Raw genomic sequence first — 17615 nt, forward strand, 5'->3', positions numbered from 1 at the left:
AATGATCGCTGTTGGGATGTAAGCGCCAGTCACCCCATTAACATTGCTGTTCCTCTCTACTTTTACCAATTACGAAGGTACAGTCCAATACTCTCCTTTAGACCCCTGAGACCTCATCTATTGATTTACTAATGAGAAATGTGGAGACAATGGGCGATACAACACACTGATTGGAAAAGGTCCTTAACTGGTTTGCTTACTAAACACCTGAAGAATGATTACACAGATGACAGAAGCATAACTTTTGGGTTGTTTTTTTTTTATATATATAAATTGAGCATTTTTATAGCACTTTTCAACATCAACATACCTCTTTGTTAAACACAATATTTGATCCAAATCACATTTATCTGTATACATCAAATTCAGGCACAATGCCATAATAATATCTTTTGGTCGTCGTCAACATTCTTAAATATTCATATATTTTAAACATCCTTGCAGATTTCATACAGCAAATAGGGGGCGGGGGCATAGCAAATCAATTCAAGTGGAAGAGCCTTTTATGAATGAAATTGGTCCATAAAAGTAGCTTGGGTGAGAACAAGCAAGAAACACCAAGGTAGTTGTCCACACACAGTACTGCATTCCTCACTGTCAAAAGTCGGCACCATGAGCACTAAAGCTGTACTCTCGGAACACGAGTAAATGTTTAAAAACACACATCTTATTGTTGAGCGTCACATGACTCCAAAACAATAACAGGTAGATACAGCAAGCAAGGGTTACGTTACAAAAACAGAACATGGTGATGGGTAGCAGCCGTTACACAGGGTTTATTGCAGTGCACACCAAACTTGGATGAACCACCGCCCTCTTGAAGGCTTTGGATTTGTCTCACATTACCGTCTGGTTTTGAGAGGTTTTTTCTCATCTATCAAGCAGGACACTGAATGAGGACAATGCCGCATCTCAACATTGATCAGAGCGAAGTCATGCAACAAACACACACAACGATCCTAAGGCTGCGTTCACACTTGGGGTTCAGTTCTCTGGTCCGGACCGCAAATAAAAAAAGATACTCGGTGACCACTTTCGCACGATTCACACTGGTGTTTTTGTCATGGGACCAAAGGCTGCACAGTAAAGAACATATTCATAAAGTAAGGATTTGGTTGGGATGCTCATACCATATTATGTGACATAACTGAAATATTCCAAACCAAAATGCCATCTTCTACGTTGAACACGATGGTTATTTTGACACTCGGCTATATCTATAAGCTTAGATTTCACAAAAACCTTATAAAATATTATTTTAAAGCGCGCCCTTGTCACACAGTGAGCAGACAATGCAAGTATTTCCAACGTAGAGTTTGTTTTAACCGAACCAAACATGACAAGTGTAAACGCGCCCTAAGGTTCACTCGCCCTAGAGAGTATTACAGGCCTCGCTCGAGGACAAAGAGAAGACCTTTTTTGCAAGCGGACGTCTCCCTGAAAAGGTACTGTCCATGAAAAATATGGCCTTTTTATATCAATGATACACACAGATCAACGACCCAAATCCACAATAGTCTCACAGAAACAGTATACAGGTATATACAGTACATAAAACACAATATCATCTGATTTTTAGAATTCTCGTAATAGTTTCAGTGCAATCAGAGAGAGACCTTGCGTGACGGTCTGCTGCAGTGCAATGTTGCTCATGTCGTTCATGAAAAACAGTGCTTCTCAATTAGTGGGTCAGGCCCCCCTGAGGGGGGTGTGGCGAACTGTCGACGGGGGTGTGAGAGACAGGGAGTACTTTCAGTGTCAGTGCGGACCCGCCAACATGTATCAATTTATCGTACTCAGCATGCAAGTTGACTCTTTTGTGTGCTTCACGGCTCTCCCATTTTGTTGCATTTTCCTGGTGTCGGTTTCGAGTTCAGTCTTTACAGTACAGACAAATCAAATTTCAATAGTATTGCAAATCGAGGGGGGCGTGAAAACCTTTCTGTCTCCTGGGGGGGCATGACAGAAAATAATTGAGAACCACTGCCGTAAACTGATGAGGTTTGTGTGCCAAAGAACGACTGTACAACATACGCCTGCAGCTTGCTTTGCAACGTCTCTACGCTGAATATAGATGTGATGACGAGTGGCTGTTGGACACTAGAGCAGCCATACAACTAGAATTCACAGAATGGATTCATCTATCTAATGTTAAATTGTGCAATTGTTGATTTTGCAGACATCTGCTCTAAGAGTAGCCTCGCTCTGAGTACATCTTTCCAGCTGGTTCCTGAACATACTCCTCCGTCTTATCCCAGTCCTGCACCCAACCTCCATTGAGCTGCGCCGTGGCCCCATAGCTTTTAGCCGGACCGCCCATAGCGCCGTAACCCTGCGTGATGTCACCTGTCTCTTCAGCCAGCTCGTCCTCGTCAATGAAGCCGCACTTCTCTTCACTGGTGTCCTCCGGGTCGGCCCATGGTTGTTTTTCTCCAGAGGCAAAGAGCCCGTAGAAAACTACGCCCCCATAATGCACCAGGGAGGCAATCAGGAAGACATACTGCCACTCCTCCCGGGTCTGGGATCGGAAATAGTAATTAGGTCCTTTCAAATAATACCGACACCAATGGCAACAATTTAGTAGAATTTTGTATAAAAAAACGAATGCACTATCTGAGTTCATTTTTACCTCTTCCAAATCCATTTAGTTATTTTTTGCAAATATACATAGCCAAGGGGTGGTGTATGGACACAACAGCGCTAAACAATTTGTGAAGATCTTTTTAGTCCACTCACATCAGGGCCAAGCAAAAGGCAGTGATGAGCAGATGAAAACAAATGCTGTGTGTAATAGTTACCACGCACTTTGTAATGCACATTACTGCCACCTAGAGGACTGGGATGGAACAGTCTCTTCGCATGTACTGTAATTCCCCTAAATATTGTGGAATTACAGTGGTACCTCATTTTGTGTTACTAATTTGTTCCAGAAGGTTAAACAAAAACCCAACATCTTCACATGAATAAGTCAAGCCTCACAATCACTCGCCGTTAAAATGTATATTCCATCGTTCCATTGCTATTAGACAACTTTGGCTTCTTGCCATATTGGCTTTACTGTGGAAACCAAAGTGGCCAGGATGAAACATCTCCGTGTGTGTAGTGCACACTTCAGCGAGGATTACGTTCCTACGCACCCAAGACAGAGAAAGAAACATGTTTTGAAGAGTTCTGCTGTTCCAGCACCTCAGGTAAGAACTAGCTAAATATTGGCTATGCCGCCTACCACCTACTTCCAAAAAATCTGAACTATCCCCTTTAATAACGTGGTCAAAGAGCCTTGGTTTCCTTTCCACTTTTTCATGCAGTTCAAATCTTTACTAAAGTTTAAAAAAATTGATTTGTTACATATATATATAAAACGACTTTAACATTTCAGAAATAACAGATCCTAACTTCAGAACCCGTGAACAGATGGGGTCATCAAAAACTTTGAGCATTCCAAAATGTAAGATTCTGCAATATTCAGTATTCTGATCACTGGTAGTGGCAACAACAACAATGACTCACCTTATTCTTTGTCATGGCCCCCACGATTAGAGGGCAGACCATCCCTGACAGGGTGCCAACTCCATTGGAGATGCCCATCAGGATGCTGGCGTAGCGTGGAGCGATGTCTAAATGGTTGACATTGAAACCTGCAACCAACAAAGCAAAAGTTGGCATTGACCGTTTGCATCTATAATACAAACTTGACGTTTTTTCAAGCCTCACCTGATATTGCAAACCCGCTAAAGCCCACAGCCAGCACCAAGAAGGAGATGGCCATCCCCTTACTGTGAGAGTAACCCACCACCAGTAGGAGAGTGGCCTCCATACCGAACCCTAAAAACATCCAAAGTGAACTGCTGGACACTGTTTTGACTTAAGTGTCCATCCATACACACTAGCTCACCTCCACAGTTCATGATCTTGCGCACCATCGTGGTGGACATGATGTTGTGTGTACGCAGGTAGTCAGCTAACTGGCCTCCTAAGGGCACTATGATGGTCATGACCAAGTGGGGGAGCGCTGACAAGAGTCCAACCTGGGAATCACATGTGAAAGCAAGAAAGATGAATCTGTCAATGTGTGTTCTTGCGTTTGTGTGTGCGTGCTGACTCTGGGCAAATGTGTGGCTCATATATCACCCCCCCCCCATAATCACACACTCTCCTACTGAGCCTGAATCACAACTGCCAGACAAGCTTGATTCATGCTTCACTCGCAAGATGATTACATTTGAAGATGACACATTCACTGATTAGAACATGACAAATCTCGCCAGCAATTCAACCCCAAATTTGACCCTGATTGTTTCTATTTTAGCAGCATGAAGGCAACGTGGTTACCACGTCTGCTTGTTAGCCTGTAGGTTCTACATTGGAATCTTAGCTAGTACCTCACTGTGTGGACATTGCATGTTATCCACAGGTATGAATGTGAGTGTCAATTGTTGCTTTACTACTCCACTCAGCTTGTCCGATATATTTCATCAGCAAGACAAAGTGGGTCTCCATGCTCTGGCTTTTCCTCAGCACTGCCACTAGACATAACTCCTGCTAGCCAAAGTGCTTTGTTTCCCAAGTAGACTCATGACATGAGGCCAGGGGTTGACTAGGCTTTGGACTAGACTTTCTGGTTCAGACTGGCCCCGCCACAACCCCCATGACAAGCCTCCTTTTGTTGATTAAAAAAACAAAAAACTGTCCAGGGCTTGTCTCCAACCTGCACTTTCTTCCTTGAAAGGGGGTAGCATGTAACATTACACCAACAGAGACTGACAACGGAAAAGATGAATTTTGCGATTTTATTCTCTAATTGGTGACAGGGCCTCAGCCTGACTTGATGTTGCATGCACGTGTCACGACAGCAATGCGCATATGGCCCCGTTGCACACTTCCTGTCCCTCACTGAATGTGTACCGTGTGGGTGTGTGGGTGTACTGTGTACGGAAAAAGTTACGAATACATGTACCGTTGCACCCCTAATTCTAAGGGATTTTCTTACCTTGCTTATTTCAAAGCCAAACACCTCTTCAAAGTATGCAGGCTGACTGATGAGCAGCAAATAAAATGTCCAGCTCCTGCAGAAATTGGCCACAATAATTGCATAGACGGGCATGGAGGAGAAGAACTTCCTCCAGGGGGTCTTGAATTTCTGATAAACATAAAATAATCTTTCATAAAGAAACTTGATGCTGTGGGTGTGGTGTTACATTAATAAAGGGAGGAATGAATGGTGGAGGACTGACCTCCATGGCGCCCATCAGCTGGGCGCTTTCACCAATGCTCTCTTCGATGTAACGGCGCTCCTCCTCAGTAATGGTCGGGTGCTCGGCCGGGCTCTCGAAGGAGACCAAGATCCAGAACATGTACCAGATCAAGCCAAAGGTTCCTGTGAATGTTACAATGTGTACACTCGGAGTTATTCAAAGCAAACTCATTATTATTGTTCAATTTCCTTTTATATCTATATACGTACAGAATGACAAGAAATTTGTGCAAAGAGAAATCCCTTTCAATTTCGGTGTTGAAAAAGGGATTCGTTTTCTCCTTTTGCTGTTTGACTAAAAATGGAAGCGTTCTCTAGACTCCAGAATTAAAAATGGTGCATTCCTTTCTTTGACATCATCCATGATTGTATGAATGAGTTAAGTATGTTGCTTATGTTGACCAGTTGGCCATGTTCTGCCTCGTTATTGTCACACCACACGCAGCTGGTTGCAGAAACTGCTGATGTTAGACAACCAAACACAAAGAGTACTTTTACCTCCTATTTGCATTGTTCTCTAACACCCTGCACCCATTATAGAACTCCTCAATGTTACGTTGTTGGATGTGATATGTGGCATGTACAGTGGTGTGAAAAATTGCTTGCCCCCTGCCGGATGGATGGAACAGTGGTGAACCTTCCCAGGAGTGGCCGGCCAACCAAGAGCACAGCAACGACTCAGCCAAGAGGTCACAAAAGGCCCAACAACAACATCCAAAGAACCGTAGGCCTCACTTGCCTCAGTTAAGGTCAGTGTTCATGACTCCACCATAAGAAAGACACTGGGCAAAAACGACCTGCATGGCAGAGTTCCAAGACAAAAACCACTGCTGAACAAAAAGAACATTAAAGCTCGGCTCAGTTTTGCCAGAAAGCAGGACCTGGAAGTTTTGCTGTGATAAATGCAACCATGAATTCTGCTGTCTACCAAAAGATCCTGAAGAAGAATGTCTGGCCATCTGTTTGTGACCTCAAGCTGAAACCAACTTGAGTTCTGCAGCAGGACAGTGATCCAAAACACACCAGCAAGTCCTCCTCTGAATGGCTGAAGAAAAACAAAATGTAGTGGCCTAGTCAAAGTCCTGACCTGAATCCTATTAAGATGCTGTGGCATGACCTGAAAAAGGTGCTTCATGTTGGAAAACCCTCCAATGTGGCTGAATTACAACAATTCTGCAAAGATGAGTGGGCCAAAATTCATCCACATCGCTGTAAGAGACTCATTGCAAGTTATCGCAAACGCTTGATTGCAGTTGTTGCTGCTAAGGGTGGCCCAACCAGTTATTAGGTTTTCACACAGGACCATGTATGTTTGGAGTTTTTGTCTCCCTTAATAATGAAAAGTGTGACGTTCTGCAAGACAGGAGCGAGCGTCCCCTGTCCTGCACTCTTATTTTGGCGGGCTGTGCCCTCTCCGGGGAGGAAGAGGCAGCCGCTGCTCGCCTGGTGGCCGTCAATTAACATTTGTGGCGGATAAAAGGCCAGCGCTGTCGAATGTGTGGCCCTGGTTCATTGTTGATATTGCCATTGCTCCTTGTCTCCGCACCGGAGCTGTCACCTAAAAATTTTACTTACCTGTTGTACTTTGTTAATGTTATTTCTCCCACAGAGCTTTTCCCTCTGTCACTTTTTGTTTGCATCTTTACAAGTGTGAGTTCCGGCACCTGCTTGAGCACATTAAAAGTATTTTTATTTGCAAGCCGCTGCCTCTTCTCTGCATTCTGGGGGTCGAGCTTCCGACAGCTCCGCCAAAACGTGACAGAAAAGTTTCATTTAAAAAGTGCAGTTTGTGTTCAGTTATTATTAAATTTTAATATTTCAATTTTTTTGATGATCCGAAACATTTAAGCGTGACAAACACTTTTTCACACCACCGTATTACTTTGGACAAGTGCAGAGTTATAGTGTAAAAAGTAGATAAAGTGCACAATACCTCTCTGAGACATGCGCAGGTGTGGACAAACACAGCTGCTTAGCATTAAAGCTACAGACACACAAAATGGTGTGTGTTCCAGATGGGCTTACTTAAAGCACTTTTAAACTCTCTAAATTCCAGCATCAAGGCTAGATTTTGGCCAACACACTTACAATACACTATTGTATGACTTCTGAGACTTTTAAAATGGTTGAAAAATTTTATAATATGGCACCTCTAGCAGGTTTTCCCCAGAGTTTGCTGTTTTGGTGTCTTTAATCCATCTCCAGTTCTTTGCAAAAATGTCACTTTTGTTGTTTTAATGACCTTTTACCCACCAGTTGTTTTAACATATCGTAAAACAGTAAAAAGTAGGACAGACAGCACATTAATTAGGGTTCCTTGCCTTTTAGATTTTGGTAAGGCTGTGTTTCTTGCTACTGCTTAAGTGCAATGGGAATTTCAAGTAAATAATTGCCACTTCAGCCCGTGCTGGTTTTGTTGTATAAAAACACGGAGGCGTAATTATAACAACGATACAGTATTGGCTTTTTACAGTATTATATAAGGAATGTGAATCGGAAACCTAGGACTTTGCTGTGATTTAACAATTCATAAATAATGACTACGACTACTGCAGAAAAAAGATCACTAATGGTCCCCACCTTGGAGATATTGAGGTGTGCGAGGAGATGAGACGTTTACTTACCGTACACATAGAAGACCGACGACCACCCAGTGTACTGGACCAAGATTCCAGCCAGAGGCATGGCTATAACAGCGCCAGCGTAGGACCCTTCACAGGACAAACACCATGACCCAGCAGAATATGATCCTCAATGCTTGTCAACAGTGTTAAGTGGCCAGGAGGCATTAACACGTTTAAGAGCCATCCTGTATTTGCAATTAAAAACCAACCGGAAGTCATTGAGAGACAAGCAAAAAAATGAGTACCACAGAAAGAGATGGTTGCCAGACGACTTCTTTCCAGTGGAGGAGCCCATTTACTCCAGATCCCGTGACAGGCTGGATAAGTCACTCCCTGCAAACGCAGGAGGAAGCTTTTCAGTAACTTCAACATGCCCCTGTATGTTGCATTTTTGGTATTTGCAGCTTGCAAACACTCACTGGACACTTCATTAGGTGCACCTGCGTAGTCTCATGAGATATAACACAAGAGTTGGATCAACAAGTCAACCTTTACAAAGATAACCCTAAAGTGAGGTATTAATTTAACAATATTGCTGCTGTAGTTTGCAGCGTAGATCTGTATCGCATCGTTCTTAAGCTGTAGCTGAATAACATAACCAAAATATTAGAAACACCTTTTCCTAGGACACTGTATAGTTTTACATTACTGAAAACTCTGAACCAAGTATTATTGTCTTTTGTTTAAAACAGAAATTGAGGCCTCAACATGGACCAAAATAAATGTCTCTTCAACTGGTGGTGGTCCACAGCTGTGTCTCGCGGAGTATTCATTCATTTCAAGAGTTTGGACAAAAAAACAAAAGAGCCAAGGCAATTTTTCCCATAGGAAATCATTTAAATGCAATAAATCCACTCCAGACACCCAACAATATTACCAAATAATGGACGGAAGTAATTATTAATGCAGACTTGCGAGATCGTATTTAATCGTGTTTTCTCACCTTTGTTATCAAAGTGCTGGCACCCGCAACTTTCTTTGGCCCCGTGACGGGTTATTAAGCAGTCGCGCTCAATAAAAAATGTACAGCCAGTGAGTCACAAAAACACAGGGCACTTGGCCACTGGATTTCACGTAACGATACAGTACAAAGTAAACGGTCTACTTTGTTAGGTGCAATTGTGTACAAAAACCGAGGCAAAATTTGGGTGAAAAATCTCAACAAAAACCAAATCATATGAAAACCCGGGTGCCCAAAAAACGAAAAAAAAGCTTTGACTGTGTCTTCATAAAGCTGGAATGTTTTAAATGCAAATCTTGTATTAGATTGTGAAAGTGTACCTAATTATGTGCACATGAATACAACACAGTTACGAATACTGTATACATTTATATTAGTAATACAGAGCAGTGGTTCAATTACAAAATTAATGGATATAAAGTATCACAATCTTGTATTTTTCATAATTTATGTTGCCTGGCCTTCTAGATCAATATCTAGAATGTTTTCTAATTTGGTGGGTTTATAATGAATATCACGAAGAGGGTTGCAAAGGAGTGGGGCATTTTTGGTACATTTCTGGAAACTTTCAATGGGATAACTGATGGAAAATAACCAGAAAATGTGTATCATTTTTCCAAATGATAACATATACAAACACGTCAGAGCCGGCTGGCCCATTAGGCAATATCGGCAAATGAGCCGTGGCCTGCAAAGGGCGCCAAAATAATGGGGAAAAAATTCACGCACCTTCAATATAATTATATCAAAACTAGTCATTCCTATTAAGTATTAAAATGGGAAAGCTCACATTGCTTCAAATGTAAAGCAATGCCCAATTAATGTCACTACATACGGTATGATAACAAATAAGCCTCCCTGCACCTGTCGTTGTATTTTGGTATTTTATGTAGCTTTTGCATGTTGATATTGCATAGTGTAACTGTAGCTTACTGTATATAAAGTTACTGTGTGCAAACTGTGTGGTCATTAAAATTGGTTGATGTTGGTTGTGGTCTTTCTTAATATTATAAAAAATGTATTAATAAATTAATAAATTGATTAATATTATAATTTATTCACTTATTTGTATTTCAATCGCCGATGAAGGTGGGGGCGCCATAAAAAAAAATCTCACCGAGGTCGCCACATTAGACATGGCTCTGATCAGCACTGAGTTCTGTAATAAGCAAACATGCATGCAAACTACGGATGGGCATTCAACAATCAATTCATTGATGAACTATCATCTTTATATATTATTAATATAAAACAGGCTGTTCTAAACTGCTGTTTCAATGTATATGCTGTATTTAGCAGCTCACCTTCCCAAAGCTGGTTACATTATACTTCTTTAGACCAGTGATCCCAAACCCCCGGGCTGCGGCACGGTACCGGGCCGTGGGTCATTTGGTACCGGGCCACACAGAAAGAAAAAAATAATTTCCATGATGTTTTATTTTGAAAAGTGGCCGGATTCTCTCTGTTACATCCGTCTCACTTGACGCATGTCCATTGTGTGTGCTAACACAGATACACTACTACTGTATTTTTACCATTTTTCTTTCACCTCAGATTTGGTGTCAAATGCTGATACTATGTGGGAATGCATAAAGGTAAGTTTTGATGACTTATTGAGTGCTAATGTGCACATTTGTCTCAAGTTAATTCATGCTAGCGCACTGCCTTTTATCACACACGTCAAACGGCGATGTAATAATGGTGGGTCGGCATTCAGATGTTGTTCATGTCTGAGTTTTACACAATACATAATAAATAAGATAAATTAGATCACTATAATGTACGATCATTTTGGGTGTCACGATTGATTTATGGATTAATCTACTTTAATTGTAAATATATTTTACTGTACGGATAAACCAGAAAAATTAGACACGTTAGTCGTGTATGATGATTCCCATGTACTGTAGATGTACTGTTGATTTGAAAAGAAACATCAGTAGGAGATAGCCTACAAGCATTATGATGGCAAATATGTATGTAAGGGATGTAAAATACAATAATAAATCAAATATCGCACAGGTGCGAGGGTGCAAAGAGACAAATTGTAACTGATAACAAACAGTGTGACGCTGTGGTAGCTGCCCTCTCTAATGCAGTCCAATAGCTGAGGTGTGAGTCAGTGCAAATTCAAACTGCCACTTGATGAGGAAAAAAATCATTAAATCTTCATTAGTCACTAAGTAGCGTACAATCAACTATTGATAGACACAAATTGCTGTGGCTTACAAAGGGAGACAGGCTGAAATGCTGATGATTTTTGTTGCAGTAATGTGTGCCTCCCTGTTTCTGTCTCATGGTCACGAGGCGCTGTTGAAGCCACAGTATGCAGCCAAACAAAATAACAAAAGAGCGTAACCTTCAGTCTATAATAGCATGTGAATCTTTCTATTGGGACGCCTGCATCAAGTGTTTTGGGGCAGCACACCGCATAAGCTCTGCTATTCACGCTGTGTTTATTGACCACTCTGACAACTGTATGGACTATGATAAGAGGATCCATCCCGAATGGAGACAAATAGAGAAGAAATAAACGTGATTAAACACAAAATGTCAGCGCTCCCATCAGGGGCGGGGCCCAGCTCTCACACTTGTGATAATGAGGCGTTTTTGAGCTGTGCTAAAGGTCAGGATGCGATAGGTAAAGCCTGCATCAGTACCTCCACCAAGCCTTGTAATATCCTCACAAAGATGACACATCCGTAGTGCACGCGGGCGGCAGAGGGGATGAACATGTTCAGGGTAGATGTCAGCACAATGGCAGCCCCAAAAACCCTGCACGAACAAAACAACATCGTCAAGCACATCAAATGTAGCACAGTGCAGTGAAACTTGCAAATTGGAGCACCCCGAGGGTCTTACACGGCTAAAAATGAGCCACATTTGAGGGAGGAATTGACTTCTAAAGTTGCACAGAAATAAGAAGGTTGCAAGACACCAGCAAGTATTACTTAGAGCTCAGGTAAACATCAGAGCATTAACTCAGCCTTGGGTATTGCTTTTGCTTTGGCTTTTTGTATCACAATTCCAAGAGAAGGCCCGGACAAACAAAGGGTGTTAAGAGAATCACTTGCTAAAGGAAGAGTGTTGTGATGTTTTAACATTTTACATTACACTTGCATGACAGCTATGGCATTTATTACGCCCTCCACATATAAGCTTAATGTATTTTGTATATATATATCATAATAAATCCAGACTATTTTATTGTTCTATGTAGTTTTCAGCCCACAATTCATTTTTTGGGGGGCCTCGGCATATTCTAAAAATAAAATAAATTCATATTCATATTGAAATATTTTGTTATATATTGCACAGATTTGTTTTGTCACCTGCAACAAAGCATAGCTTAGCATATTTACCGACATTGGATTGGTTTTAGCACAAAAAAAGGGTTTTTACTGCACAAAATGTATCAAAGTGGCCCCCGCATCCTTTCATTTTTTTGCATGTGGTTCTCTCTGGGAATAGTTTGGACACCTCTGGCTTAAGAGCATAAATCAGACAGTCGCTCTCTCTTTCTGACACACACACACACACACACACACACACAGGCGTTTGGAGCAGAAGGTGTCTGTGGGCTCAGCTGACTTGGCATCACGATGTCGCTCAAACATTTGCATCTTATTTCAGATCTTCCACGGCAGAAGACTCCTCTCTTATTTGATAATAAGAATAATGATAATAAATGATGATAAATGATAATAAATAAGCAGCACTCATCATTGCTGTCACTTCTAGACACTTCATTATGTGTTATCTTGATAATCCTGCATCCACACTTTGCCCTCTTTAGGTTTATCTTATCTGGTATCGTACAATGTTATTGTTGCTCTCTCCCAACTGGCCCTTCATTGGATTAGTCTTTGAAATCATGGGGCGCGGTGGAAATCTTCCGACAATTATTACCCACAGCCACATTTCACACATGGCTTTGGCTACGGTGCGGTCGCCATGCCTACATGTGAACATAAAGGATTAGACATGGTGTCTCCCATGGGAGCTCATTAACACGAGGAGGCACGCCTGGCGGGGATTCAGCAAAAATTCTATCAGCTGGGAGTTTGGTGGGTTTCCGCTACAACATGACCTCACATCCACATGGTTGATGATATGTACATATTTTATTGCAAGAAATTCACAAAGAAACTGCACTGCCGGCCATATTGGGTAGACCTGCACAATCCAATGCAAGAAGCTGCATCCACAATTTTGCTTTTACAAAGACAATTTTAAGGGGAGGCAGTAATTAGACCATATGTTTATTTTTGTGGTTTCTAGTGACATATTGTAGTGTCCTTTCTTTTCACTATGGTAACCAAAATATTGGAAATGTTCCACCACGGCAACCTACCTCCACGAAAATAAACATATGGCGTTTTTTTTTTTAATTCAAACGTAACGTATAGATGTATAAAAGTAAATACAGTACTCACAAAAATAATACAGTATTTTTAAACTTAGTCGTTTTTAAAAACATAGATATATTTCTTATGTTTACAAATGATTTTAATTCATTCTAGTTTTAACAGCATTTTTATTATTTTCACCTTTCTTCACTGATTGGCTGCATGGCTGGCATCACATGCTACCTACTTCCTACCTATTTCTGAGCCAAATGTTTGATACTTGTTTGATTCTTGGTTTGGATCTCATTAATATTCACAGTTGTTCTTAATTTTGTACAAAGTTTCTAGAGGCGAATTACCTGTTGGCAGCCAGTCTGGAGGAAATATATCCTCCTGGAATTTGGGTGACGATGTAGCCCCAGAAGAAGGAGCCGTGAATCATCCCCACAGTTTCAGGGTCCCAGTTGAATTTTGCTTTCTGTCAAAAACGAATATGACCGGATTTCAAGTTCAAATCTATTTTCTTGCAATGCATGGATGGGACTCAAAACGCCTGCCTCCAAAGTAAGGGAGGGGGCTGGGTTTATGATACACACCTCTAAAATAATGATCTTCCCGTTTTGGTGGACGGTGCGGTTGTTCACCATGCTCACGATGGCCACGCCCAGGTTGCAGCGGATGCCGAAGGAGATGCAGAAGCCGAGGCCACTGAGCACGGCGATGATGTACCTGCGAGGGAGCCCGAAACACGTACAGTCGCACAGGGGCCCCCTGCGGCCCTGCTCCGCCTGGGGCCGCCCATCCTCGGTCAGCTCGATGGTCTCACCTGTCTGCTGCCGCTTCTCCAACCGCCTGCACGAGCGAGACAAATGATGCATCGGCAATGTATTTGTAATTTACCGCGCAATAAACCCCCATTGTCATTTACAGTATGCATTTATTTTGCCACGTGAAATATAGGAAAACAGCATCTGCATAAATTTAACTCTTTTAAGAATTTAATTTAGGAAAAAAAAACCCGTCCCCACAAAAAGGCACCTTTTTTCGTTTTAATTCCAAATCTCATTCATTTCCCCTCAAGAAAAGCAAATGACCTTCATACCGCATTGCAGTAACATCACCATCACTGCAATTTAAAAAATATATATATATTCTTTTAAATGGTTCTAAAAATGTAGCGTTCACGAGCCGCTTCCTCTTGGAATAAATGTAAAATATATATATTTGAAAATGAAGTAATTCAACTGCAAACCGTGCGGGCCTATCGTGGAAAAGTGGGCCTGCAGCGTTGGATCGAATTTTTTTTCACACCTTTTGAGTCACGTTTTTGTGTTGCAGCTCTCAATCAACTGCATTTATCTATTTTTGCACTATATTAAATATGCGCCACATTTGTGTGTAATACAATGTTTTTCTGGTTTTTCCCATTATTTCTGTACACATTTCGTTGAAACACCTCTAGCAATAAAATGTATTTGATGCTTTTCAGCCCTGCTATGTGCTGACCGTCCGTTTCTAATAAATAGACTGAAGGTGCAGCCATTCTTTTGGTATCAATGCCGATGGGTACAAACGCTAATAGATATCATGGCAGACTTTGTGTCACGACTGCTTGTGTTTCATTCATTATTAAAAACACGCACAGCTGCTGGTGGTAGAAAAGGGAGGTGGGGGGGTTCATCCTCATGGGAAATATGTGATCCTTAAATATGCGAACCACTGTGTGCTCTCTGCATCCTGAGATTTAACCCATAAAAGATATTTCCCACTTGGATTTGTCTTTAATGGGAATAAATGCGTACTTATTTATGAACACTTCAAGTGCACCTTCCTAATAATCCTTACAGAAAATTGCAAAAGTATGGATTGGTCTTACCTGTACAGACTTCCAAGAGCCTTCCCTGCTATTTGTTTCAACCCCTCTTTAGAGGTAGGAATAGCTCTCTCATTGCCAGCCTCCATATCCAAAATGCTCACTATACACTATTCTAGAAGAAATGCAAGTATGTGCATATTTTGAGTATAATCCAAATAATTCAAGTTTCCTTAAGCCACAAAATGCCTTGACGATCCAAAAGAGCTTGGAAGAAGCAGATGTAGAAGGTGCAGCAGGAAGACGCTCAGTGTGAAAAGACTGCCTCCACAGTCACAAAGAGGCGCTCCAGTAAGTCCGCTTTTGCCTTGCGCAGTCTTAATCCACGAACAGACATCTTTAAGATCCACCCGATGATGAATCAATATTAAAAAGGACGACCGTGTAAAGTTCTCGAGGAAGGATTTTGGAGGAGAATGTGAAAAGAGGTGCAGGAGGTCCAGGTTGAAAGTGAAAGGAGATTTCAGCACCACAGACGGAGAGCGACTAGTCCACCTGTCTGTAACTCCGCCCCCTCATGTTCCTCTCTTCACGCACTATTCCAATTCTGCACTTACGTAACTGAAGATAGACCAGACCCTTATCAAGCAAAGATCCTCAACCACACAGATTGCAAAATACACACCAAAATAATGCCTCATGAGATCCAGCAGGAGTGGCGTTAAAAAGCCCTGTTTTATATGTTTCATATTTGGATTGACAGTGTGATCATTATCTTTGTAAAAGCAGAATGTGTGATACATTCCATTGTGCACTGCAGGAGTAGGTGCATACCATTCACTGTAAGCCAGGGGTGTCCAAAGTGTGGGTCGGGGGCCGTTTTTATTGACACGTTGGAGAAATAAAATGAAACTAGAAAAACACTAAGTGCCACCGTTCCCCCCATAATAAAATAATAATACTACATTTTTGTGGATCAGTCTTTGATATTTTGTAGAATCTGCTGGAAACTTGTTCTGCATTTTTGCTCTGACCATTTTTAGTGGCGTTACGTGCACAAATGCCGAAAATCTTGCAATGTTAAAGAATCCCTAAAAAAAAATTCCCGGATCCAGACGGTGATGTGGATCACCCCCAAAATTTAATCAGTTCTTCCATAGTCCATTTCCGACAATTCCTGAAAATTTCACCCAAATCCATTCGGAACTTTTCTAGTTATTTTGAGCACAAGCAGACAAACAAACAAACGCCGGCAAAAACATAACCTCTGCAACAAACAATACAAAAAGTTCTGTCTTTATCTATAAAGCACTGTCTACAGCCTTTTTACCAAATTGAAAAAATAGATAAAAATATCAAAGTGATCTCCCACATCCTTTGTTTGTTCAGTATGCAGCCATCGGTGGGAAACGTTTGTAAACCCCTGCTACAAACTATTAAATACTAAGCCGACAGCTTGTGGATAATGCATGAAAGATGAGGAGATTGTTATTAAAAAGGCAGATAGAAGTGGTGCTATTGTGATGTGGATGGGGGGGGGGGGGGGGGGGGGGGGGTAACAATTCATCTTCTACATCGACGTATCGATTTATATTTCTATGATCCAACAACATCAATCTGTGTTTGGCAAGTTGCCATTCTAGATGACACATCGATCTAACATGGTTTAAAAGGTAACCAATCAATTCATCCATACTAAGAAATAAAGCATTGGATTTAAGCACGGCAGGCTTTATAGGGATGTTTGGGATGTTTTTTTGAAACACTTTTAATGATAAAGAAGTTAAACGTCACTCGATTCAGTCTGCCTGTCTGTGACGTCCTCGCCACGCGCCAGCAGACAACACAACATAGCATGGCGGATGGCAGAGGTCAAGCTGGCGAGTGAGAAATAATTCAGCCACCATTGCGGTCCAGTGTGTGGAAACACTTTGGCTTTTGCAACAGGGAGATGTTGTAAATAAGTCACTCGCTGTTTGTAGGATATGTAAAGGTCAAGTAAAATACGGACCTGTTCAAAATCATAAGGCCAGTTGAAAATTGCTAGAATTTGCATTTTGTACATTTGGATCTTAATGAGGTTTTAAGGAGAGCTACAATATGCAAAAGCAAGAAGGGGGAGTGAGACAAAAAACACTTTGAAAAAGTAATTTATTGAAAACAACAAGTAAACTGAAATAGGCTGTTTATCGGCTGATCAAAAGTTTAAGACCACAGGCTATAAAAGCCTAAATCTGCTCAAAATTGTCATTTTCTGCCAGGCATTCACACTGTCATGCCCCCCTGATGGTAAAGCTAAGAAGCTTGCTCTTTTTCAGCGTGGTCGGATTGTCGAGCTGCATAAGCAAAGCCTCTCGCAGCGTGCCATTGCTGCTGAGGTTGGGTGCAGTAAGACAGTCATTCTAAATGTTTTGAAAGATCCTGAGCATTATGGAACAAAAAAAATCAAGCAGTAGACCCCAAAAAATCACACCTGCGCTGAGCCGGAGGATCCAATTGGCTGTCCATCAAGACACAGGGCGGTCTTTGACCCACATTAAGACCCTTACTGGTGCCGACTGCAGCGCAATAACCATCAGACGGCATCTGCGGGAAAAGGGTTTAAAAAACAAAA

The 17615-nt window shown here is 41.5% G+C and overlaps 1 protein-coding gene across 1 annotated transcript; it reads right to left on the reverse strand.

Annotated features, from left to right (window-relative positions):
- Positions 1–233: 233 nt before the first annotated feature.
- Positions 234–15611, reverse strand: slc17a6a (solute carrier family 17 member 6a). Its single transcript, XM_054777685.1, has 12 exons — positions 15065–15611; positions 13785–14040; positions 13548–13666; positions 11500–11614; positions 8124–8211; positions 7879–7965; positions 5235–5377; positions 4991–5140; positions 3896–4028; positions 3715–3825; positions 3511–3638; positions 234–2518 (listed from the first exon to the last, which is right to left on the reverse strand). Exons 1-12 carry the CDS (start codon positions 15148–15150, stop codon positions 2189–2191), a joined length of 1746 nt encoding a protein of 581 aa, XP_054633660.1. The 5' UTR covers positions 15151–15611; the 3' UTR covers positions 234–2188.
- Between the last annotated feature and the right edge of the window lie 2004 nt (positions 15612–17615).

Source organism: Dunckerocampus dactyliophorus, chromosome 5 (assembly GCF_027744805.1).
Source record: "Dunckerocampus dactyliophorus isolate RoL2022-P2 chromosome 5, RoL_Ddac_1.1, whole genome shotgun sequence".
Classification (NCBI taxonomy): Eukaryota; Metazoa; Chordata; class Actinopteri; order Syngnathiformes; family Syngnathidae; genus Dunckerocampus; species Dunckerocampus dactyliophorus.